Raw genomic sequence first — 27,490 nt, 5'->3', positions numbered from 1 at the left:
GTTTACATGTAATGGACTGGGTCCTTTGGGCCAGCTGAACTGATCATTGTCTGGAAATTGTTATGTTCGACTATTTGGAGACCATTTTCAACCATTCATGGACTTCATGTTCCCAAACATGTCACTGGGCCACAGTTGTTCATGACTGCTTTGAAGAACATTCTGGACAGTTTGAGTGAATGATTTGCCCACCCAGATCACCTGATATGAATCGCATTGAACATGTACGGGACATAATCAAGAGGTCAGTTCATGCATAAAAACCTCCACTGGCAACAAATTCGCGATTATGGATGGCAATAGAGACACCAAAGCTTTGTATTTCTGCAGAGGCTTACAAGGACCTGTTGAGTCCATGCCACATCAAGCTGCTGCACTACATGAGGGAAAAGGAGGCACGACACAGTAGTAGGAGGTATCGCAAGACATTTGTCACATCATTGTGATACCTTTTGGTTCAGTGATGCAGTGAGTGCTATGTTTTTAATTTTTGTACTTTATGTTCTAAGCATATATTGCAGAATCTGAAATCTATGAAGTTTGTATAAGATAAGCCTTGAAATTTGGCACAACACAAATTGGTACATTACATGTTTCAAAGTTGTGCCTTGTGTGATCTGGAAAATGCCACTCGGTAAATTTAAAGGATATTCATTGTCGGAACACCTTCCTCTACCAGCGTTCCTCCATTCTTTGGCATAAGCATCATGAAGTTCTCTTACCAGAGGCAGTTGAAACTCGGCTATTGTCATTTTTCACCTTGTTACTACTGTGTGGAGAGCATGAGCCTTTAAAATGCACAGGTTCAAGACATCCGAAAATAAATTTTTGTATCAGTTTGGTCTTCTGCACTGGTTTCACTGAATATAGTAGCATGTCATTGCAGTCAGTTGTTCCCATACTGGAGTTGTAATCTGGAACTGATTGTGATTTCATGATTATTTCACCAGTGTTCCTGTCCGTCTTTCGTGTCTCAGACATTTCTGTGGTATTACAAGTGGCCAACATCCACACTTCTTTTTTATTGGACCCTTTCATGGCAAGCATTATATGAGGGCTATCCACAAAGTACATTACATTTTCGTTTGTGTCCGTTAGGGGTGGGGCTAGCGCGGCCATCTTGGTGTCATGGCATTCTGCCGCTCAGTCGGCATCCTGCCGTGTTAGTGAGAGGTTCGTGCTGTACTCCGTTGAGTTACTGTGACAGTTTGAAATGTCAGCGTTAATTGAAAATGCCGCGAAGTGTGAAGTGCGTGCTGTAATAAGGATTCTGACTGCTAAAAACTGTACACCGATAGAAATCTATTGGCAGCTTTGTGAAGTGTATTGGGACAACATAATCACCGAAGGTGGAGTGCATCAATGGGTCATAAAATTTAAAAATGGCCGAACTAACGTTCACGACGACGAGCGAAGTGGAAGACCCAGTATAGTGACTGCTGGACTTGTTGAAAAAGTTGATGCCGCGGTCCGTGAAAACCGTAATTTCACAATAACGGAACTCTCTATGAGTTTCCACAAATTTCACGAAGTTTGTTGCACGAAATCATTACCAAAAAGCTTGATTGCCACAAGTTTTGTGCAAGATAGATAACAAAAATCATGACAGAGATTCACAAAAATCAGCGAATGGCTGCAGCGTTAACGTTTTTGGACGCTTACGAGAAAGATGGCGACTCATTACTTGATCGCATCGTTACTGGTGATGAAACATGGGTTAAGCATGTGAACTGCTAGACAAAATTGCAGTCAATGCAGTGGGGGCACACAAATTCCCCTCAAAAACCCAAGAAATGCATGCAGACAATGTCGGCAAGGAAGGTGATAGCGACTGTCTTCTGGGACAGAAAAGGTGTGATTTTTGTGGATTTCCTGGAAAGAGGCACTACAATAAACTCTCGAAGGTATTGCCAAACTCTGCACAACCTCAGAAGAGCAATACAAAACAAGCGCAGGGGAAAGTTGGGCTCAAAGATCTTGCTGATTCACGGCAACGCCCGGGCCCACACGGCAAATGCCACTCGTGAAGTTCTTGAATCTTTTAAGTGGGAGTTGTTTCCTCATCCGCCGTACAGTCCCGACCTGGCACCGAGCGACTTCCACTTATTCCCAGCAATGAAGAAGTGGTTGGCTATGCAGCGTTTTGATGACGACACACAGCTTCAAGAAGAGGTAACCACGTGGTTGAAGGTGCAGGCAGCCGAATTTTACGACGAAGGAATTTCCAAGCTCGTCCATCGCTACGATAAGTGCCTTAATTTAAATGGCAATTATGTAGAAAAGTAGTATTTAAGTGTGGCTTTCATCTGTATATAATAAAAAAAAATTCCAATACTTTATTTATTTTTAATTCCAAAACGTAATGTACTTTGTGGATAGCCCTCGTATCAGTGGACATAAACTGGATTTCTCCTTGTTTCAATTTGTCCTGTGGTTTGGGCCTGTTCTGCCCATTTTTATGAACAGTAACACGTGTGGATGTTCCATGGTTATGAAGCTAGAACAACAGGTCTAGGCTCAAATACCAGTTTTTGACATAAATAGGGTTCCCACGTTCCATGAGAGAATATACTGTTTGCGTGATAATACTAATCAGCAAATTTAAACTTTTTTTTCTGCATCTGGTTTGTTAAAGGGCGCTTTACCTAATTTTGGGGTGTTAAATTCACTGGTAAAATCAGTTTTTCTGTATCACTTTATATTTCCTAGATATACAGTAGAATAAAAAACAGTACCATCTAACGGGGTGCGAATTCGGACAGTATGGCTTATTTGCTCTTTGCCATATTTTGTCTCAGTTGTTTCTCTAGGTGAATAATTGATGAACAGTCTCAGTGTTAAAAATCCATGCAGAATCGTAAAGTGGAAACTTTCTATTGTTGCTCCGAGCGGGAAGTTATTTTAACCGTAATTGCCAACGCGCTCAGTAGCTAACAGTATCGAGACAATTTCTGTACAAGTTTGTCGAGTTTCTCGTGCAAGGTTATAAAATAATGATGGTTTTTGTAAACAGTGTACTGTGTGGGGTGATTTCAGAAAATGCTAAGAACGTATAAGAGCAGGAGAGGTGCTACAATATAGTGTAATTATGACCCGGAACTTTGAGATAAAGCTGTTCATGATATTCAGCGTGGTAAATTATACAGAAAAACGTGTGATTTGTATGGTATACCTAAATCAACCCTACAAAATAAAGTGCAGGAAGCACATCCGAAAAAAATGGGAGGACAGCCAGTGCTAAATAAAGAAGAAGAAGAAGAAGGAGGAGGAGGAGGAGGAGGAGGACGACATGGTGAAGCAAGGTATCTTGAGGGCTGCACATTGGGGATTTCCCTTCACTAAATTGGATATTAGATATTTACTTAAAGGCTGCCTTGATAAATCTGGCCAAAAAGAGAAGAAATTTTGTAATAATTTGCCAGGAGAAGAATGGGTGCATTTATTCCTCAAACTACAGTCAGAAAATCTTTCCGTTCGCATAAGTGAAAATATTAAATGAGCTCGTGTAGGAGTGAACAAAGAAACTGTTAAGATGTTTTTCTCCAATACCAAGGCAAAGCTGGGAAATCTCCCACCTAGCAACATGATCAACCATGATGAAACCAACATGTCAGATGATCCAGGCAAGCAGCAGATAATTATGAAACGAGGGAGTAAGCATGCTGAAAAAGTGATGGACTCGTCAAAATCTAGTGTCTCAATAATGATGGCAGCTAGTGCTGATGGTAAACTGCTTCCTCCATACGTCCTTTACAAATTAGAGCATTTGTGGGACACATGAGAAGGAAGTGGACCACAAGGAACCCGTTTCAATAGGAACAAAAGTGGAATGTTTGACCTGCCAGTATTTGAAGACTGGTTCTTTACAATCGCTTTGCCCTATTTGAAGAGGCAAAACGGGCCAACAGTCAGGATTGGAGACAACTTATCCAGTCACGTGTCTTTACGTGTTATTGAAGAGTGTGAGTGGAACAATATTTCTTTCATTCTCCTTCCCCCCCAATAGCACGCAACTCCTCCAACCACTTCTTCAGGCCAATGAAAGCAGCGTGGCGAGCTGTATTAATGATTGAAAGAAACACACTCGTAGGACCATTTCCAAGGATGCCTTCCCATCTCTTCTGAAGCAGACACTGACTAAGATTTCAGCAAACTCCAAGGAAAACTTAAAGGGTGGATTTCGCGTCACAGGTTAATCCCTTTTGATCCAAATCATGTCTTACAAAAATTGCCTGATAATGAGGAGAGCCAGCAAAGCAACGCAGATGCATGGTTATCCACTTTTGAAGAAATGCTCAAAGAAATTTGTTATCCTCCAAATAAGCTTGGTAGCTCCCGCCGCCACCACAAACCAGACATTCAACCTGGAAAATCAATCACTGGCCGAGATTTTCAAGGAAACGAAAACAGTGCTGAAACAAGTGACAGTGCTTCTAGCAGTAGTGAAAGTGAAAACAACACATCATCCAGTGAAGTTTTACTGCTGAAAGAAGAGGCTTTTCTTGTTGCAGAGTACAAATATAAACGTGGAAACAAGGAGCAAACAAGGCAGTATGTTGGAGTGGCCACAAATGTTGGTGTTACGAAGTTAGTGTGAAATTCTTGCTCCCACACAAGAACAGTAAAAACATATTTGTGTTTCCTAATGTCCCCAATGAAGAGACAATACACAAATTGTGAATTTTGAGAGTACTTCCCACACCAGTTGAGAAGAGCGGAATGTTCATTTTTCAAGATGATGTGCTTTAGAATCGAAGACAATCGTTTATTTAAAGTGTTTGCAACTTAATTTAGAATGATGAGTGAGGAAAATTATTTTGACCTTTTACTTAAATTACTTTGTTTGTTTCTGTCTGTTTCTAATATTTCAGTTAATAACTGTAAAAAATTTTTATTTAAATTCATGCAAAATAAAATCGCATCTGTGATATATAAAATTCATTGTATCATTCCATATCACTTATTTGTAACAAAAGGCTACCTTAAAATGTGTAAAGTGTCACCAAAATCAAATAAAAAGCATGTAGAAATTAAAAAAAAAAAAGCAGTAACTGTCCGAATTCACCCTCTATATACTGTAACTTCGGGCAGAGATTTAAAAAACACACGTGTCCAAAATCACCCCAATCCATGGGGTGACTTCGGACAACTAACTGCCTCAGATAAATATACCTACAATATACACTTTCTAGTTCTGGGACATTTTATTCGTTACACATATACCTTACCACTTCCATAACAATCAATTTAAACTAACAATATATACTAAAGTTACACTCAAAATAATGACGAAATCATCCGAAATCACCCTGTTTGGTGGTACTGTTGAGCATTGAAAGACTAAAAATAAACAGGAAATACATATTCATAACTTTATAACTCAATACTTTTTATGTGTGTATATGGATATGACACCAACAGTAGGTCTAAATTAGTTCACAACATAGTTTCAACTTTAATCTTATTTGGTATTCGAAAAATGTGGCAAAGGTGCACTTATTTTGTTTGCCATTTCATCACTGTCCCTAACAAGACCACAGCAGTAGTTACCCATCATCAAAAGTTCCCAGTGACCTCGATAATGGTGTAGTTCTAAGTTCTAGGGGACTGATGAGCTAAGCTGTTAAGTCCCATAGTGCTCAGAGCCATTTGAACCATTTTTGAACTGCTTTGAAAGAGGACCAATCAGCCTGATCGATATTTGTGAGTTTTGTACCAAAGGTGGAATCTTTCATCAATTTCATTATTTTTGGCCCAACAAATATAATTTCTTTCAGCTTTGCTTCACTCAATTTATAAACCTTTTCTTTCAAATGATAACAGGCTGAACCTCCTTTGTCCATGGCTTTCACAAAGTTCTTCATAAGGCGCAACTTTGAGATGTCCCTCCATTTTCCTTTCCAGATACATACAAGCTCCTTTACACCATTCCTTGACTGTATAGTGGTTCTTAGTCTCACAGCTGTCTCATAGGCACAGGAACAGGAGTATGTGGTGAACCTACCCTGTAGACCTGTGTCTTGCAAGTTACAGAGAGGAATGGCAATCCTTCATTTCTGGCCACCAGCAAATGCACTAAATATACATTTGGATTGTTTATGTTATATCTAGTTGTGGTTGAATGAACTGCAGTGTTTGTATGGCAGAGTTAACTATCTCAAAAATGGTCTTTAGGCTCACACCACACCATCAGAACAGCGAAAGTCATGGCTTGGCATTTTCTTCTTGGCCATTTTGCTGAAGTGATGGTAAGTCTCTGCAGGCAATATGAGGTGCAGAATGTTTATATTGATCACCAACAGGACAACTAGGATATAGTTTATATGGCTTCCTAACTAGATCAGTGAAGAGACATCTAAACAAAAGAACAGTAAAAAATGAAGTATGGAAATAAACAACCGGGGAATAAACAACCGAAATATATATTAATTTGTATCCCAGATGCAAAGTGGCTGTTGAGTAGTGTAATCGGCCTTTGAACAACAATAGACTTTTGTCAATCAGAGCTTTTGATATGGACAAAATATGCTTTGGAATGTTTTATGCACTTTATCCACAATGTTTCCAATTTTTAACAACTTGTGCTTTGGTGTTGAAAGACTTGCCACTAAAAGGAAACATTCTCAAAATCAACAGAAAGTGCTCTTTTGACATAATTTCACAGAAAACTGGAGTGTTCAAGAGTCTGTCTGTGGGCAAATAGTAATTTTCAGTTTTTCCACACGAGCCATAAGCAGACAGAGAGCAATGTAAGAATAAGGTCCCTTAAATTTAATTTATTACCACCTTGACTATTGAGAACGTACCAATTCCGATGTACTTAGATTGTTGTATAAATAAAATCTACGTATTTCATCTGCAATAGATTGTCACAAATATTAGGGAAAACGACAGGACGTCAGAATCTTGCTCTATGCTACACTTATCTCCTCAAGCTACACAGTTACAAAAATGAGTCAAATGCACCTTTCTTCAAGTTAGATATTTCACTACAGAAAGCTCTTTACCCAAACATTTCACTTCCACATTCTAACACTTCAAATTCTGAAGAACTTTCAGCTGTTGTAGATAAGGACGGATGTGCAGTTCCAGCTGATGTACTCAGCCGAGGAGTCTCACTTCATGATTCTGTCAGCGAATTGTCACTGTTATAGCTTCTAGTGAGAATCTAAAAGATATCCTCTTCTCCACTACTGCAGGGATGAGCCATTTTCTTCACAGAAATATTTATGAAAATAGGAACACACTACCACAGCAGCGAATGCAGACAGGGACTCTCAACTGAGCAGCTGAACAGCTGCTTGGTGCTCAGGAAGGAAGTATGACTCGACACTTTTTGAAGTCCAAAGAACGAAGGTACCTGAGTGAGAGCCCATCATGTCTGGACCACACGGGGGTCAGCAAGTCAGCATATGTAAACACATCTAGAGAACCTGGAGCAAGGAGGAGTGAACATGTGTTAATACATCTGCAGTAAATGGTGGAAGGTGCAGCAATGCATGCCAACACATCTAGAGCACTGAAAGGGTTAATTTGTGTGTTGTCATAAAATAGCACTTTTTACTTATATTCCTTAAATATTTATACATTAAAGTGTTGTGTGTTTGCTATTAATTACAATGTTAGATGTTAAAATTTAGTTTTTCTTCTGCTTAGAGAGGACTTCATCAGCTCCAGCAACTACATCATGCTACAAACCAGGATGGAACAGACCAACAGAAAAATCGCACATTGCCGTTGTCCATTCAAGGACTTCACACAAATCCAAAGGATCCAGAATCTCATATCCTCTTCTTTGACATTGAAGCTCTTATAGGTAAGACATAAAATGTTTCTCTAGATTTGTTCTCAATGACAAGACTAATGGTGACTAATAGTGTTATGTGCAATATAATTTCCAAGTAAAATAACAAGGAATGAAGGAAGATTCACACAGTTCTCATCATTGCAATCATGCCAGATCTTTTGTTTTACATTGTACATCTACATGCGTGTGCCATAAACCAGTGAATCTCACAGGGTACTTCACATTACACCACTTATAGGGCTTCTTCCTGTTCCACTCACATACGAAACATGAGAAAAATTAATGCCTAAATGCCTCTGTGTACGTTGTAGTCCCTATGTGAGCGATACATAGTGTATTAATATATGTCTGTATTACTCACTTAAAACTGGTTCCTAAAACTTCATAAGTGGGATAGCTGATAGATGGTAGCTATCTATCTCCACGTCTGCCAGTTCAGGTTTCTCAGCATCATTGTGACATTCTCCTATAGGTTAAACAAATGTATGACCATATACACTGTCCATGTTTGTTTATGTTCAATATGACATGATAGACCTGTTTGGTATCGATCCTATACCTTTGAGCTATATTCTGGGATTGGTTGCACGAGTCTGTTATAAGCAATCTCCAATGGTGGCTGATTGCATTTTCCCAGTATCCTACCAATGAATAGAAGCCTTGCACTTGTTTTACGCACGACTAAGGCTGTGTGATAATTTGTAATCAATGTCCTTGCAAATTGTCGCACCCAGGTACTCGTATGACTCAATAAGTCCAGTTGTGATTCATTGATTTTGTATAGTCATATAATATTACAGTTTTGTGTGTGAAGTGCACAGATTTTCATACCTGCACATTTAAAGGCAGTTTCCCATCCTTGCCCCACTTTTAAAATCTATCAAAATGTAACTGAATATTTGTGCAGCTTTTTTTTTTCGGACAGTGCTTCATTATAGATAACTGAAAAATGTTGCTGACACTAACGTCTGTATTACTTACCTTTGCAGTGATGTAAGATTGGGTCAGTAATTGTGGATTTTCCTTTGGTAAGGAACATTTGAAAACTGAGTTAAGCATTTCTGCTTTTGTTTTGCAATCTTCAATTTCAGTTTCTGTGTCATCCATGAGTGTCTGGACACTGACTTTCATGCCACTGACAGCCTTTACATATGACCAGTATTTTTTGTGTGTGTGTGTGTTTTGTGAGAGGCCTTCAATAAGATTCTGCTATGGTAGTTGTTGAAGGCTTCGCGCACAGTGTTCTTCACAGGCAAATTTGTTTCCTTTAACATTCCTCTATTTGTAACTTTATACCTTGCATTACACCAATTGTGTAATAGTCACAGTTGTTTTTAGAAGTTTATTTACAGAGACTGTATACCATGGAGAGCCCTCCCAATCATGAACTGTTCTACTGTTTATGTATCTGTCAAGTGTATGGTCAACTATACTTTTAAATTTCTGTCACAGTTCCTCTGCATGCACTTGTCCAGAGGTAAATGTTTAAAGTTCTGCATTGAGATAACACAACTGCTTCTTTGTCTACTTCGCTGAACATGTAAATATTTCTAATTGTTTTGGTTGCCTTTTGTACTTTAGTAATGCTTGTTGCTAAAACAGTCTCATGATCACAGTTTTAATAGCAGGTATTTATTGTTATTTCGTGGGATATCTTATCATGTCCACCACTTATAAAACTGAAATTAAGACAATTAGACATGAAACGGTTAAAGCCTCTTCCAGTACTACAGTAGGATTGGGGAACATGCATCCTGTTAAGCTGAGGGTTTCTCTAAATTTTTCATTTATATCTGGGGGTGTACCTTGTGGTTAATAGAAACATCCAGTTATAAGTTTATGCCCGCCCTTGGTACTGAGTGTTTTGCAAACAATCTTGCACACAGCTTCAATCTCTGTCTAAATGCATTTGAATTTCGTGTGTACTGCAACAAATAAACCACCTTCTTCCTGATTAACCTGTTCATTTGATATGCCTGTACACTTGAATGTACATCAAAAATGTCATTGTTATTGATTACAGGTTTTAACCAACTGTCTGTATCTAGTATTATGTGAGTTCTATTGATTTTTGTGAGCACTTCGAACTCTGGCACTTTGTTGTGAATGATTTGGCAACTGATCTCTAGGATTTCAATAGTCTCATCTGTGGTGGGCATTTCATTAATTCATGAACTAATACTTCAGGTTCCATCAAAGGATGAAGTTCTTAAGATACATATTGAGATATCTGTATATGCACTGCAAGAATATATTTTTACATCTTATCTGCCCCTCCAGATACAAAAACGTGTAGCAAGCTTCAACAGCAGCTGTTACTGTTTTTCTTCACGTCAATGAGAGTTTTTTGATAGCTGCATTTCATTTTTATTTGCAAATCACCCATGGTGCCCGTGGTGTAAATTTCATCAATAGGTAATATTTCCACTTAAAAGAAACAAGAGATTTTTAATTGTTAGGCACAGCATATAACTTTTCACATCTTCTGATAACATGTTTCTCTTTTCGTTGTCAACAAAAGCAGGAGACTAACTTGCTCTGCACATGTACATCTATATATATAATTTGTAAGCGATCTCATAGTGTGTGATGGAGGGTACTTCTAGCGTCACTATACCTTATCCTCTTATCTATTCCATTCACAAGTGCTACATAGGTAACATGAGTGTCAGTAAACTTCCATATTAGCTTTGAAGTCTCAGATTTTCATGTTGTGTTTATTCTGTGGGGGAGGAAATAGTATGTTGCCTGTCTTTCTCTGAAACATATTCTTTTAGGTTTCAATAGTAAACCTGTCCATGATGCACAACGTTTCTCTTGTAGTTCCTGTCACTGGAATTTGTTGAGCATCTCCGTAATACTCACACCAACCAAATGATATTGTGATGAAACATGCCGCTCACCGTTGGATCCCAACCATATCTTCTATTAATCCAACCTGGTAATTATCCCAAACTAGTGATCAATACTCAAGAATTGATCAAACAAATATTTCGTAAGCTAGTTCTTTCGTGGATTAATTACATTTCTCTAAGATTCACCCTGTGCTTTGCACATGATTTCTTCTTGAGTTTTAGGAGCTGAGATTTTCGTATATTGTGTATTGTTTCTTCCTACACTTTACTTTATTATTTCAAAACTTTATGTATGAAGTGCAATCTACAAAGCATTATAAAGTTGACCACTGGGTGGCATGACATGCATCTGGGCGCAACATTTTGAATTTCAGTGGCAGCTTCAAATTCAAGGCCGTCTGGATCCTTCCTTCCACCAGCTTTTCTGAACTACACAGATGGGAGTTATCAACACATCCTTTGCTCCCGTAATCCTCCTAACTGTAATCTCCATTAACCCACTGTTCCCATACCCTCCACTCAACAGTTTACCCCCATTCTTGTCCTGTCAACCTCTTAGAGTTCATGTCTCCATGTCACCTTCATTGTACGCCATTCTCCACTGACACTAACACCCATGTCAACATGCCTAACCCATGCACATGCCACCCTTCCCTCCTGCATACCTTGTTAAGAGACTGGCTCCCTCGCTCTGAGCTGCTAGCTAACCACATCAACCCCTCTTCCTGCCACCTCCCACCCGTTGTTTTCCTGCCTCTCGATAACGCCGCAAGGTGATGCACGAGGTAGCTGGAGAGGAGAAGGGTATAAATGTGCTGCTGGGGTAATGAGACATCGCATTTCCATCACAATTTCTTGGAGCAGACATGTACACCAATGAAGAAAAGTTAGATATTCTTCTAGTGTAGATGAAAGCAGAAAAAATGCTGTTAGAGCAATAAAGCGATATGGAGAGCTGTATCCTGATCGTGAACATCCTATGCACCAGCTTCTTGCATGTATTGCACAAGAAACAACTTGAATCAAGATCATGGAACACCATACAGAGGACAAGGCAGAAAACTGCAACTGGCGAGGTACATGAAGAGGGCGATCTAGCGTTGACACATAGCGACCCTACTGTTCCGTCACACCGTATCGCCTCGGAATGTGGTATAAGTCAGAGAAGTGTTCTATGCATATTGCACCGGCATAGATTTTACCCATTTCACCTCTCATTACATCAAGCACTCTCCGGTGTGGATTTCGAACGGTGCCAGGAATTTTGCCTGTTTGCTCTGCAGCACCTACAAGATGATCCAACGTTTTTTCAATGAGTGCTTCTTACTGATGAAGCAACTTTTACCAACCACAGTATGTGAATTTGCATAATATGCATTATTGGTCAATAGAGAACCCTCATTGGCTTCGACAGGTACAGCATCAGCAACCTTGGAGTGTTAACGTGTGGTGCAGCATCGTCGTAAATGTCATTGTGGGGCCGTACGTCATTCCGGGTGTACTAAATGGCAATAAACTATGCACAGTTCCTGCAAAACATTCTGCCCATTTTGCTGGAAGAGGTACCACTAACTGTGCGTCAGTGCATGTGGTTCCAACATGATGGCTGTCCTGCTCACTCTTCCTGTGTGGCTACAGAGCTGTTGAATGAAAAGTTCCCGGATTGTTGAATAGGACAACGTGCTGAAGTGAAGTGGCCAGCCCAGTCTCCTGATTTGACCCCTCTTGATTTTTTTTTCTGTGGGGAGCAATCAAATATAAAGTGTACGCTCAAATACCAACTACGCCAGACGATATGAAGCAACGTATCGTCGAAGCGTGCGCTGATATCTCACGTGACACCCTCGCAGCCATTCACAAATCATTCGAACTGCGACTACAAATATGCATTGCAGCAGAGGGGAAGCATTTTGAGCACATGCTTCAGTAAAGTTTTGTATTGTGTACAGTATGTATTTTGCATCTTTGTGTGTATTTGCTTCGTATTGTGATCAATAGTAAATATTTTCAAATAAAAAACAAATACATATGAAATAATTGTGACTGATAAGGGCCTCCCCATTTACATTTGTATTTCTGTTACTTAAAATGTATTAACATCTTGTAATATTTTAATACTTTATGTTGTCTTCTATTTTGGTGTCACAGTTGTCAAATAACTGAATAATATTTGCACGAAATCATTATTTACTTTTTGCACAAAATATCGCAGTATGTATTACTATTGTCGGGTAAATGGGCGTGTTTGTGTAAGGACAGACTCGTGACGTTTACCATGTACTCTGGACAACAGGAAAGGTCACATTGGACAATGCTGCTTCAAAGGATGAACATGATACAAGAACATATCTGTTTCTCAAAAACTATTTGCCTAAATATTATGATATACACGTATTTGAAACCGTCTTTTTAATCCCATCATGTTACGCTAGAATTTAACATAGGGTTCCATAAAAAAAAAAAAAAAAAAAAAGATGGCCTCATATCTCTGTAATAAAAGTAGCACAAACATGAAATGTGATGTATTCAAGTAGCCTCGTCCCTGCAATTCACTGTCCAAATGGCATCTTCGTATCTATTACAGTTGGGGAGAAACAAGGAGTGTTATGACTTAGGTGCCTCGAGGGCTACTATCGACTTTATAAGTACTTGTTAGTTTGAACAACAATGTTGATTTTAGTGCTATTAGTGTAGTATGTCTCTGATGATACTGAGAGCAAATGCATCATATATGGTGTCTTGCCATAACCTGTGTATGCTCTTATCATTAAAAAAACAAAGATTGAGTCTAAGTGATGTAGATTTCCAGAGCTGAAGTAGATTTTTGCAAAGAACAAATGTGACACAAAAATCAGTTACCGTATCTGACAGTTTATTACTGTTACTGCCGTGCGATTCAAGCTGCACAGATTGATTATGAGAGGACTGATCACTTCTGAGACTGGATTCACTTGCTGAGACTGGGCAGTAAGAGCTGTTAATGATTTAAATAAAGTATTATGATCAGAGTGATCCTTCTTATCTTGCCCAAAAGCAGATTGCATTTAAGCATGACAGATGCTCAGATCAACTTATGGTCAAGTGTTAATGTGGACCATAGATTCACTAATCTGACATGTAATATGACTAAAGATTTTGTGGGTATTTTACGTGGCCAAGTGGACATACATTAGTCCCTAACAAAGACACTATCTACTAAAATAATGGTCCTGTTAACACTACTGGGTCCTGTATGTCTGATTGAGCCTCAAACACAAAAATTCTTGCCTTATCCATGAAACAAAAAGTTCCACAGGTTGAATCCTGGTCTGACACACAATTTCCATCTGCCAGGAAGTTTCATAACAGTGCACACTCCACTGTAGAGTGAAATATTCATTGAAGAGAAGCTGGAAAACATCTCCTCTGGTCGATGCAATTACTGTCCTTGAACATTATTGAGCCTATGTTGACAATTTTAGAGGAGAAAATCTGATGAGTGCAGAATCTTGTGGAGTTTTCTCATCTTCATTATGACTAAAGGAATTATGTGCTGCACTGCGAGACAAATGATAACAAAATGCTTCAAGAGAATGTTCACAGGTTGTGCACACAGATCGTGTGTACATTTTGCAGAGCATCCAATCAGGTTGAGTGAGATGTTAATGTGGTTCACTCCATTATCAGTTATGTTGTTTAAGCTGTTTCTTGTATTTTGGTAATCATCTGTGGTTTCCGTATTTAACCATTCCGGGAATTATGCAAACTGACAGACCATAGTTTCTATGCACACCAGTAAGAAAATTAATAATATCCAGGAGGTATCACTGTAGTAATATTGCCTCTATCGTTGACAATGACATAAATTCAGTGAGTAAGACTCCACAGATTTCTTCAGCAGTGCCATACATAACTGAAGCAGTAAGCTTTATTTGTGACGGTCTTTTTGTTGTGCCTATCTGTGACTCAGCATCTCCGCTATATGGTGAGTAGTGACTGTCCTTTTCATAATATTGTTTCATGTCAGTTTGGATCTTTTTACAACTCTGTTCTTGCACCATGTTAGATGACTGTGAGTGGTGCACCATGCGTTGTCGGAACATTGGGCGCTTCTCATTGCTACAGAAACAAATTGGTCAATTTCAGTCACAGTTTGGTCACGGGCGTGACCAAACACAGTAGCTCCTATCTGCCATTCTGTTATGCCTACATGTCACTCCACCTTACTTCACGGATGTCATCCAAATGACTAGCACATAAACATTCAACTCCTATTTGAAAATGTTACCATCTGAAATTTGTATTGAAATGTGCGTACCTGTCATTTCAGTCATATCAAAATTGTGATGTTTAAAATTATGTCAAAGACTGAATAGATAGTTTTGTGCAAGGATAGAACATTTTTTTTTAATGAATTCCATCAAGTTAAAATAAAAGTAAACCCAAAACTTGTTGTGTGCTTAATAAAGACCATCTGATGAAAAATAAAAATAAGTATAATAACCTGTAAACTACAATTAAAAAATATTACAGTGCAATTGCTGCAGGAAGAGTACAGTACTATGTCCCCTGGTACCCTCGAAGCACAAGGGCTCATCAATCAAGCTGAGTATCAGAAAGTGGCTGCCCTCACACAGTCTGCATCACCAGATGCTCACAAGAAGATAGCAGGTCAGTAAAAAATTGGCTTTCTTAAAAATGTATGTGGAAAATTCCTGTAGGCTACAAAAATGTCACTTTTGTGATCCATATACTGCCACCTCTTTCACCATTCCATATACTTTATACGACAGATATTAATGTACTTAAAGAATAAAGCTAATTGTTGACATATCTGATTTGTCTGTGATTGTAATATTGAAAATTCGGAACAATTAACAGGGTAATATGTGAACATTATTCTTACTGATTTAGCAAACTGTATCCATTGAAATCAGATTATTGCGACTGTGATCAGTTTCTTTGTATTGTTCAGCTTATATTTGTTTCATGTGTCACAATTCATGACAGCCTTCTAATCTAAGTGTGACCCTGTCCAGATTTCTTTGGTCGGGTCAAGGACAAGGCGGGTGATGTGGAGCGCATCCTCAAGGAAAAGGATCGACATGGTACAACTCCCTACTTGTCATTTTTGCTGCATACTGAATGCTTTCAGTAGACTTTTGAGCAGTGTGATAGCTTTGCAGATACATGTTAACAGATAAAAATCTGTGTTGTATGAATTGATGTTCACTGCATTTCTCTTTTATGACAGTGTTTGGTGTTAATTATACTTTGCTTTTAATATGCTGAAATATCTTAGTGCATGTTGGTATTGTATGTAGTCTTGTAACATACCTTCCTGCTTGAAACTTTGTCATTGAAATGCTTCAAAAAATGTATTCAGCATCACTCTGGTTTATGTGCCTGTGTTTCGTAAATATAGCATCAGTAGTGCTGTTATCCTCTGGCTTGCTATCTTGTTATAGTTTAGCTATTACTTGTCTGAAACATAGCATTTTGTCTCAGAAAGGCATACTATTTAGAGAGGAATTTACATGGAGTTTGCTCAAACAAATCTGTAGTCAGAGAAACAACTTGCTTGTAATGGGTGTACATGTGCCTGTTTGGCAATTATTTCCACAACGAGTGGGGCAGAGAGATCTAAATTTACTTTTTGTGTGATTCTTTGTACTACAGTTCCAAAGCATCAGGGCAGTGATCTGAGGTTTGAATTAATCATTACCATGTGCCACTTAATCATGTGTTAATAAATATGATATTCAGTCTTCTGTTTGACTATATGGATTGTATATTGTACACTGCTTCTGAAAGCTGTGCATTTGAACGAATGAGCCAATGTAACTTTTGTGAAATGTCAGTGCTTATTATGTTTCAAGAACAGAAATTCCAGCATGGAACAAATTAAAAAGAATGAAGAAGGGCAATTGCTCACCTATAAGTGATTGCTGTGTGGCAACAGATCAGCCTTAGAGTTACCCCCACCCCACCCTCTCTCTTTTTTTTTACCCCCCCCCCCCCCACCCACACACACACACACACACACACACACACACACACACACACACACACACACACACAGAGAGAGAGAGAGAGAGAGAGAGAGAGAGAGAGAGAGAGAGAGAGAGGGGGGGGGGGGGGAGGTGGGGGTGAATATGTGCTTAAACTGGAAACATAGTGACAGTTTGAAAGCTAGTATATTCTTTGTATTGGTGTGTGCATCTATGTACAGCAGAGTCCCGGTAACCTGAACGCTCAGTTAATCCGAACATGAAAAATGTTAATCTAAGTATGGAAAACTGTGCAATAAACATCTGTACATACACACTATTTTAATTTACACAGTACAGTAAACACATATTAGAAAAATTGGCAAGAAAATATTAGGTTTAAACAATGCATAACAATGAAAGAAAAGCTGTCAAACTTACTAAAAAAAACAGTGTACATTTTATCCCTACTTTTTAGATGACAAAAACTCAGTTGTTTTTTGGTGTAATGAAGACAGTCTGTTATGACGCATAGTTTTGCCATCGTCTCACAAACATCAAATCAGCAGGTGTAGCAGTGGGCTGTTGCTCCAAATAACATAGCGTGAGGTCAAGGGCTTCTGCTGCATCACTGTGTGGCATCAGCTCTCCTTTGTCGCTTCCAGGCTCATTGTCACTCGTGTCACAGCAGTCCACTTCTTCCTGGTCTTGAGTCGCAGCAGCAACTAAATCAGCATCAGTAAGGTTCACCACACATGCCCCATCCACTGCCATACACTCATCTACTTCTCCTTCACTAGCTTCTTCACGTCCAGGGATTGTCTGTATCATTTGTAGTAGATTTTCCTCTTCATTTTCAACTAGGTTGTCCTGAAATTCAAGAGATGTCCACAGTTTTTTCCACGATTTTCTCAGAGTATTTTCTAAAATATTCTGTCATGCCTCAGCGGACCCTATAAACAACATCCTTCACATTGGTCTTTTTTATTTTCTCCACTAAAGGAATGCTATCATCTTGGATCAGCATTCTTAATAATTGTTTTCTGTAAATCAGTTTTATTGTTTGCAGTATGCCCTGGTCCATCGGCTGTAGAAGTGGTGTAACATTCGGCAGCAAAAACTTCGCCACAGTTTCTTCATCACATAGTTCCTCGGTGCTGGGATGAGATGGCGCGTTATCAATCAAAAGGACTACATGGGGAGACAAATGATTTTCCTTCGAAAACCGTCAAACAGAGGGAACAAACTCGCCATGAAACCATTCTTTGAACAGCTTACCATCCATCCGTGCTTTTTTCTGGTTGCGATAATATACAGGCAGGGACTTGATGTTGAAGTTTTTTAGAAGCTCTGGGCCTAGCAGATTTGCTGATCAACATTAAAGGCAGCTTGTGATTTCCAGCAGTGTTGCTGCACGCTAATAGTCACATGATCTGTGCACATTTTAAAACCAGGAGCATGGTCTTCTGGTTTTGATGCCAGGCTTTTTGTTATCACTGCCCTAAAATTAAGGCCAGTCTCGTCAGCATTATAAATTTGTTGAGAAGAATACTTTCCCTCTCTTATCATTTTTTCAAACTCACCCAAGTATTCCTTCGCTGCATCACGGTCAGAAGAAAGCTTCACTCCAGTAATTGGTAGCTGACAGATTCCATGACGTTTTTTTTAAATCTATCCAAGCAACCCGTACTCACACTAAAAGACTCATCACCATTCATTAACTTTTTTGGCTAAACAGCCTTCTCCTGAACCAGTGCTCCACTCAAAGGAGTTCCCCTTTCTCTTTCTTGTGTAAACCGAAGGAAAAGAGCTTCGTCCACTTTATCGTACTGGGACTGTTTTGAAGTCTGCTGAATTTCGAGTGTTTTTCCCGAAGATGTTTCACAGGACTGTTCAAGCTTCACCCAGTTCTTCTTCCAATCAAAAGTGGTTGCTTTACCAACACCCAGTCCCGTTGCCAGTTTAGATACACTCCTGGAAATTGAAATAAGAACACCGTGAATTTATTGTCCCAAGAAGGGGAAACTTTATTGTCACATTCCTGCGGTCAGATACATCACATGATCACACTGACAGAACCACAGGCACAGAGACACAGGCAACAGAGCATGCACAATGTCGGCACTAGTACAGTGTATATCCACCTTTCGCAGCAATGCAGGCTGCTATTCTCCCATGGAGACGATCGTAGAGATGCTGGATGTAGTCCTGTGGAACGGCTTGCCATGCCATTTCCACCTGGCGCCTCAGTTGGACCAGCGTTCGTGCTGGACGTGCAGACCGCGTGAGACGACGCTTCATCCAGTCCCAAACATGCTCAATGGGGGACAGGTCCGGAGATCTTGCCGGCCAGGGTAGTTGACTTACACCTTCTAGAGCACGTTGGGTGCCACGGGATACATGCGGACGTGCATTGTCCTGTTGGAACAGCAAGTTCCCTTGCCGGTCTAGGAATGGTAGAACGATGGTTTCGATGACGGTTTGGATGTACCGTGCACTATTCAGTGTCCCCTCGACGATCACCAGTGGTGTACGGCCAGTGTAGGAGATCGCTCCCCACACCATGATGCCGGGTGTTGGCCCTGTGTGCCTCGGTCGTATGCAGTCCTGATGGTGGCGCTCACCTGCACGGCGCCAAACACGCATACGACCATCATTGGCACCAAAGCAGAAGCGACTCTCATCGCTGAAGACGACACGTCTCCATTCGTCCCTCCATTCACGCCTGTCGTGACACCACTGGAGGCGGGCTGCACGATGTTGGGGCGTGAGCGGAAGACGGCCTAACAGTGTGCGGGACCGTAGCCCAGCTTCATGGAGACGGTTGCGAATGGTCCTCGCCGATACCCCAGGAGCAACAGTGTCCCTAATTTGCTGGGAAGTGGCGGTGCGGTCCCCTACGGCACTGCGTAGGATCCTACGGTCTTGGCGTGCATCCGTGCGTCGCTGCGGTCCGGTCCCAGGTCGACGGGCACGTGCACCTTCCGCCGACCACTGGCGACAACATCGATGTACTGTGGAGACCTCACGCCCCACGTGTTGAGCAATTCGGCGGTACGTCCACCCGGCCTCCCACATGCCCACTATACGCCCTCGCTCAAAGTCCGTCAACTGCACATACCGTTCACGTCCACGCTGTCGCGGCATGCTACCAGTGTTAATGACTGCGATGGAGCTCCGTATGGCACGGCAACCTGGCTGACACTGACGGCGGCGGTGCACAAATGCTGCGCAGCTAGCGCCATTCGACGGCCAACACCGCGGTTCCTGGTGTGTCCGCTGTGCCGTGCGTGTGATCATTGCTTGTACAGCCCTCTCGCAGTGTCCGGAGCAAGTATGGTGGATCTGACACACCGGTGTCAATGTGTTCTTTTTTCCATTTCCAGGAGTGTACATTCTCACCATTGTCTATCTGCTTCAAAGCATTCAATTTTTCTTTGAGAGTCAACATTGCATGTTTCCATTTACTCATGATGAAAATATGTACACCACTACACCTGAATGAATACAATACAACTGTTACACATGCCAGCGATCGATAACTAACATAACCAAGTGCTTTGCAAGCCAGTTGGCAGTGCACTGACCTCAGACACTACAAAGGTCTCAACAATGCACAACAACAAGTGCAGGGAGTGAGAGCGAGCCATTGTTCCCACACTTGTTCCCATTTGTTACCATGGTGTACCTACTTATCTGCTTGGTATACTTCATTCTAGAAACTCGTCGCCATAATTCCGGCTAATCCGAAGAAATTGCTAATCCGAGCAAGATCCGGTCCCAATTAGTTCAGATTATCGGGACGCTACTGTACTGTGGATCAATGAATCAATTGACTTCAGATGAGTGGTTGTCTATCCTCATTTTTGTTAATTGCTACCGTGCAGAATTTTCATTGCATCTTTTATTTACTGACAAAATGTGTGTGATGTGTTTATGTGCCTGTTGATCAGTCAATGTATCATGGGCCGTCTCTACTATGCTGCAAAAGGACACCGTTACGGTGTGGCTAATGGCTGTGTAGTACTTTGTGTAGCTGGCCATGATGTCTCCTTTGTTGATGCTGCTGAGTCTGCGTTGTCCATGTGGCTTCTCGTTGTCTAGGTGATGATTCCCTTGCTGCTCTGGGCCCAAGAAAAGGTGTGGGTTTTTAATTATCACTGGACTAACGAAATCATGATGCAGTATTCCACGGTTTGTGTAAAACAAAAACACATATTTATTGCCAGAACTTGAAAATGACTACACTTCACTGCGGCCAAAACTCAAGTGGCTGAAAACCCGTTGGTGACCAAAGATCACCGTCATAGCTACACAGAACATACAATTTCAGTATCGATTATTGATCATAACACCTATCCTAGTATCAAGTTAAGCAAATACTTTCTTCCAGCGCCCCTGCTTCAGCAGATATTCTCTGTATGCTTCATAGTGAAACACCACATGCATTTGTTGTTGCAATCTACACTGGTGGTAACATTTTATCTCTTCTGCCATTATCTTTAAGGTACCAAAGAAATTCATATACCTTGTATATAACACTCTTTGTTTGGCTCTGTGTGTCTTGAGACTGTCATCACTATAGTACACTTCCATGTGGTGCACATGTAAGTAAAGGCTGCATAGTGTATAGTAGCAAAGCAAAGCTGTGCCAGCAGCAGTGTGAATAAAGTGCAGTATTGTAAACTTTGTTAATGATAGGTGTCTATTTGATAGCCTTTGCTTCTTATGGTGCTACCTGGATGTCACACATGGCGGAAATGATGCTGTGATATCAGTGTGAGTTCCAGGTCACAGACCAGACTAGGCCAGAGGCTTTCCATGACATTTAGAGACGGGGAGAAGACAAAGGGTGAGAAAATTGACCACCTCCTCCCAGCCACCACTTTCAAAGCTTGCTAATATAGTGAATTAACTATTTAAATACTTTTGGAAAAAGTGCTTCAGAGAGATCCAGGATGATTTAGAAGGGTTGGATATAACAACAAAACAAATTGAAAACAGAAAAGAAAGGGCTATTCTGAGGAGCACACACGAGACATGAACAAAAAACATTTAAATGAAATCAGTAAACCATAACTATTGAAGAAAGGACAGCCAGATCAGAAAGAATCTAAAAGCTGAGGAAACAGAAGAGGATAATGAAAAGCCAAATCTCTGCTTGGAATAAGTTAGTGTGTATGGACTGATTTAAGTGTTCCACTATGGACGTAGACTGTATAGAAAATATCCCAGATTATAATCATAGGCTGAAGAAAACTGGAATTTCAACTTATTTGTAGTTATTAGTCTTTCAGATCAAGTTGTTTGTCTGTGACACTTTGTTAACTTCTGCCATTTAGTAATAGCAATACCCTCTTGACTGTGGGTAATTTTCTGTGCCTGTTGTTTTTAACTCTTACATTATTCTCCATGTTTTTAGTGATAGTTTGTACAAATAACTTATCCCATTGTTTATTTAACTTGGCTTACAGACAAATTTTATTGTCCAGAATGAAATTTTCACTCTGCAGCAGAGTTTGCACTGGTATGAAACTTCCTGACATTAAAACTGTGTGCAGGGCCATAACATCAACTCAAGTTCTCTGCCCCACTTTGAGCAAGTGCACTACCGACTGAGCTCCTCAAGCACAACTCACAACCTGTCCTCACAGCTTTACTTCCACCAGTACCTTGTCTTCTACCTTCCAAACGTCACAGAAGCTCTCCGGCAAAACTTGCAAGACTAACACTCTGGAAGAAAGGATATTGCGAAGACATGACTCACCTGCAGTCTGGAGGATGTTTCCAGACAGAAATTTTCACACTGCAGTGGAGTGTGTGCTGATATATAACTTACTAGCAGATTAAAACTGTGCGGGACGGAGACTCGAACTCAGGACCTTTGTTTTTCACAAGCAAGTGCTTCATTCTATAAACATCCTCCAGGCTGTGGCTAATCCATGTCTGTGCAATATCCTTTCTTTCTGTAGTGCTAGTCTTGCATGTTCTGCAGGAGAGCTTCTATGAAGTTTGGAAAGTGAGAAACAAGGTACTGGCAGAAGTAAAGCTGTGAGGACAGGTCATGAATGTTGCTTGGTAGCTCAGTCAGTAGAGCAATTGCCCGTGAAAGGCAAAGGTCCCAACTTCGAGTCATGGTCTGCCGCAGTTTTAATATACCAGGAAGCTTCAACTTTTATTATGGATTTTGCTGCCCCTTTTTATTTGCTTGTGTTTCCCTGCCACACATTCACAAATTAGCAAAATGGAATTGAAAATAGTATCAGATGAGGATAGGCAGCTATTTACTTGTGGCTGATTGCTGTGTGGTGCTTAAGTGCCACCAGAGCCACAATTGGTTGTCTGTGTAGTAATATTGGAGAGAATGTGTACATGAAGTAGGAAAAAGTGTAGTTGCTCACAAGCTAGTGAAACTGTCTGCTTTTACCCATGTCTGTGTGTCTTATGTTAATCAGCAGCTGCTGAATGGCTGCCTCAGAATTGTTTCTCCTCGCATACAATGAAAGAAACCAGATGTTCGAAAAGCATCAAATTCCACATTGTCAGTGGTTTACTTTTATCTGTCACTCATCATATTTTGTTTTGAATATTGTGATTCAATTTACTATGTTAACATATCAGTTTCATACTCTCCAATCATCCTACAGCATATAGAATTTTTTTTTCTGTTGACATTTATGAAAAGTAAAATATGTATACAGTTAATGAAATGTTGTATCAAATGAAACCACAAGTTTACTGTTACCAGTCACCATTTATTTATCTCCATGACATGTGTGTGTGTGTGTGTGTGTGTGTGTGTGTGTGTGTGTGTGTGTGTGTGCGCGCGTGTGTGTGTGTGTGTGGTGTGTGTGAAGATTTTTTGAGGAACTTGTGGCACAGTCTCCAGTGGTCACAGGTTCCTTTCACTAACACATCACAGATGGAGGTTTAAACCTTTGAAACGCATCATGACTGCTAACTGTAAATTTCTTGTTTCATTTGATGTCAATAACAGTCACGGTAAAGCCTAACCTAAAATGTTCGCATTTAAAGTTAAATGTTGCATCTGTTTCTGCCCCTTAATCTAGCAAAGAAGCCCATAACAGATTTTACAGGTTGCGTAACAGTATTAACCAATTAGAACTAATTATTCTCTTCATATTTGTGTGTGACTTTATCAATAGTACAAGATCACAGCAGCAATACAGTATTACCCCTCTTTTACACTTTTCAGGGGATTGGAGAATTGGTGGTGTAAACTGGAGTAAAATTGTAAAGGGGTAGAATCGCTAAGCAACTGCTGATATTGCACTACCTTCTAATTCTGCTTATCCACTGGAAAGTAGAATGGTACAAGTAGCTGAAATGTTGTGGGGTAGCCTTCCTGTGAGCTGATTCTTACGTTTTGCTTATATTTTATGGTATGGGAAATGGAGGTGTCCATAATAGGAATGTTATGTCTTTTTCAGAAGCATTCAAATTTTAATATTAACTCAATATTTACAATTAAAAATCATAGCTGTAACAATTATTGTTTTCTACAAAAGAAGATTAATAGTTTTTTGTTTAGCTCTTTTGTTTGATGTGCCCTTAGTCTGTTTCTTCAATTCATAGAGTGTCTCAAGCATATTTTTCACACTCTTCAACAAAAGAAAAATATTTTTGTAGTGCTTCCACTGCTGCAGCTCCCTGAGAACTGGTGGGCACTAATACACTCTTCTTCTTCTTCTTCTTCTCCTCCTCCTCCTCCTCCTCCTCCTCCTCCATCACTGAGAGAAGATTAGCTGACAGTTTTTCTACAGCAAATTCCTCCATGGTTTTTTCCTCTGCATCTATATCATTGTCATCTACCTGCAGAAATTCATTAAAAGAGTACTTTGGCTGCAGTGTTTCCCATACTGATGCCTTGTACCATTAAAGAATCCTGCTTTTTTAAAAATTGTTTATTGTATCCTCCTTCACAGCCTTCCATGACTTAGCAAGGAAATGCAGTGCTGTCAGCACTGAAACCCTGCTAGATGTGAGATCCATCCCAGAATCCATTGTGGACGAAAGCCTTTGAACGAAGTTCTTCCTATAAAATGATTTAAAGGAGTTTATAATTCTGAGATCTATAGGCTGCCGTTTGCATGTGCTGTTAGCTGAGAAAAATTCTAACTGCACATTTTGTAAGTTCTTGTAAATAAGGTGTGCAGGACTGTGATCAGCAAAAAAAAGTATTTTTCTATTTTGAGTTCCCATTTTCACATCAAATGCAGCTAGCCGCTTTCTGAAAAGATGTGAGGTCATCCAGGCTTTTTGGTTGGCATTGTGCGAAGTTGGAAGTAAATGTATATTTATAAAACGATGAGACATTTTTTATTTCCCTATTGAAAAGGGGTGAAGCATCTCACAGCCATCAGCATTAGCTTCCAACGTCATTGATAGCCTCAGTGTACATGTTTAACACCATGGCATTTCTTGTCTTTGAATGCCAAAGTTTTGTTTGGCAACATATTAAAAAAAAGTCCAGTTTTGTCAGTGTTAAATATGTTTTTGGAATCATATTTTACAATTAAAGCCTGTAATTCTCCATTTCTCAACTGCTGCACAGTGTACTTGTCTACATCATTTGATTCATCACAGACGGTTCTATGAGATATATTGTATCTTCTTCAAGAACGGTCAGTCCAGTCATTGGAGGCACTGAAATTCTCTCTGTCAATAATGTTGGTCACTTTAAGTGCTTTCTCCCTTAAAAACACCTGTCAACTGCAATACCTGCTGCCCTTAATATCTCAAATCAATGTTTTGTGGTTTCCTCCAAAATCATCATATTTTGAACAGGTCACACACTTTCATTTTTCGGCACTTTGCCTGCTTTCTGCAGCACTAGGTATGATATTTTCTGTTTTTTACAATTGAATTCATAGTTGATACTGAAAGTTGCAATTCACATGCAAGTGCTACTCGTGTTCTGTGGAGAAATCCACTTTCTCCAAAATCCAGTCCTCCTCTTCCACAGTAAATGATTTTCTTTCTTTTCTCTCCATTGATCAGAAAGAGCCGATAACAAAACAATAAAAATACCATAACACAAAAAGATTAACAAGAAATAAAGAAGATTGTGGCAAATGACTTGGCCTCTCAATTCAGATACAGTAAAAAAGAAAAGGAAACTTAATAAACAAACTAATAAATCACCAATAACTTTAATGCTTCAACAACAAAAACAGTAATCATTAAATGAGAAACTTCACTGGCAGAAATGCTATAGACTCGCTCAACTATCAGCTCACGTTATGACGTCACACAAGAACAGTGTGTGGGATGCAGCAGATTTATGACATCTCCAAACCATAAACTATGCTTCATTTAAAATGTATGACACCTGAGCTTCATTTTTAATATGTATACAAAGTTTATACACTAAGAAGAAACTTGTGTTCCAGTGAAATAGGCCTAAAAATGAGTTTCATTATCTAACAATGATTTATAGTACTGGCAGTATTCTTCCACATATGTTCAAGTCGATATCAGTACACAAAAATAGCATTTGATTAAATTTGCTTGTTAACTATTTGTTCTATATTTCAGCTCAGAGGCTTAGCCTTTCTCAGACTTTGTGAATTATACGCACTTTAAACAGAGCACTCTTAGAGCCTGCATGAAAGTGGAGCTGCCAGGCAGGCAAGAAATACAAAAATTCAGAAATGTAAAATTGAGGTTTCCAACACATTGTCAGTGTACAGAACTTGACAGAATAGGAAAAAATGCGGAAGTGGGAGGAAAACATAAAATGCGGAAATGTGAAAGTGGGGTAATGCTGTAGTGTGTGTTGCATATAGTGAGCAATATCATGGGGTTGGATTCCTTAAGTAAAATTAGAAGAAACACGAATATTAACATGGGTTTGGAAATGCGATTTTACCAGGCTATGCACTTGTCGCACATACCCATAGGTTAACTGAAGTAATAGTTCACTAGACTTAATATTTGCTACATTTTATGGATAGTTCACATCACCTCACACAAGTGTTTGAACTTCCTATCCTCTGTCTGAATACATGTTTCAGTCTATTGCTTGTAGTGAGATTGTGTCTTGAACATGCATGACAGAGAGCATAGTGTCTCGTGTGCTTCCACAACATGTACAAAAATAAATGTTTCATTACTGATAGGTTTTACACAGACTTAATGTATCAGAAGCAAGTCCAAGGATTTTAAGTTGGCATAGTGTTAATGACAAGAAATTCGCCTATCACTATATCCCACATATTCGTCATGAGAGAATTCAGCAACTGCATTGATATTAATATACATATTGCTTATTAAACTTCCTGGCAGATTAAAACTGTGTGCCCGACCGAGACTCGAACTCGGGACCTTTGCCTTTCGCGGGCAAGCTACCGAAGCACGACTCACGCCCGGTACTCACAGCTTTACTTCTGCCAGTACCTCGTCTCCTACCTTCCAAACTTTACAGAAGCTCTCCTGCGAAGTAAAGCTGTGAGTACCGAGCGTGAGTCGTGCTTCGGTAGCTTGCCCGCGAAAGGCAAAGGTCCCGAGTTCGAGTCTCGGTCGGGCACACAGTTTTAATCTGCCAGGAAGTTTCATATCAGCGCACACTCCGCTGCAGAGTGAAAATCTCATATTGCTTATTGTTCAGGCCAATCGCACAATTTTTTCTTTCTTTCTTTCTCTTTCTTTCATTTTTTACACCATGACTAGTTTCACTCTGTCTGTGTCATCTTCATAGCAGTGTAGTTGTGTCTGCAGCCTGCCATGTCTGCATTAGAACTGCACATCAGAATAATGTGATTTTGTTCTGTAGTTCTGATACATACACGATGGGTTGCTGATGCAGCTACACAGATCGAAGATGATCCAGGACTCAA

General features: G+C 39.9%; 1 protein-coding gene across 4 annotated transcripts in view; it reads left to right on the top strand.

Annotated features, from left to right (window-relative positions):
- Window positions 1-27,490, top strand: part of LOC124554705 (WD repeat-containing protein 7) — a 388,339-nt gene that overhangs the window by 199,302 nt on the left and 161,547 nt on the right. For 2 of the 4 annotated variants that reach the window (XM_047128340.1, XM_047128339.1), the window contains 3 exons: window positions 7,657-7,816; window positions 15,175-15,312; window positions 15,681-15,749. In XM_047128340.1, the coding sequence (XP_046984296.1) occupies window positions 7,657-7,816; window positions 15,175-15,312; window positions 15,681-15,749 (367 nt within the window). The remainder of the gene's footprint in view (window positions 1-7,656; window positions 7,817-15,174; window positions 15,313-15,680; window positions 15,750-27,490) is intronic. The other 2 variants (XM_047128342.1, XM_047128341.1) reach the window with 1 other exon arrangement.

Source organism: Schistocerca americana, chromosome X (assembly GCF_021461395.2).
Source record: "Schistocerca americana isolate TAMUIC-IGC-003095 chromosome X, iqSchAmer2.1, whole genome shotgun sequence".
Lineage (NCBI taxonomy): Eukaryota > Metazoa > Arthropoda > Insecta > Orthoptera > Acrididae > Schistocerca > Schistocerca americana.
This window is presented reverse-complemented; position numbering and strand designations above follow the sequence as displayed.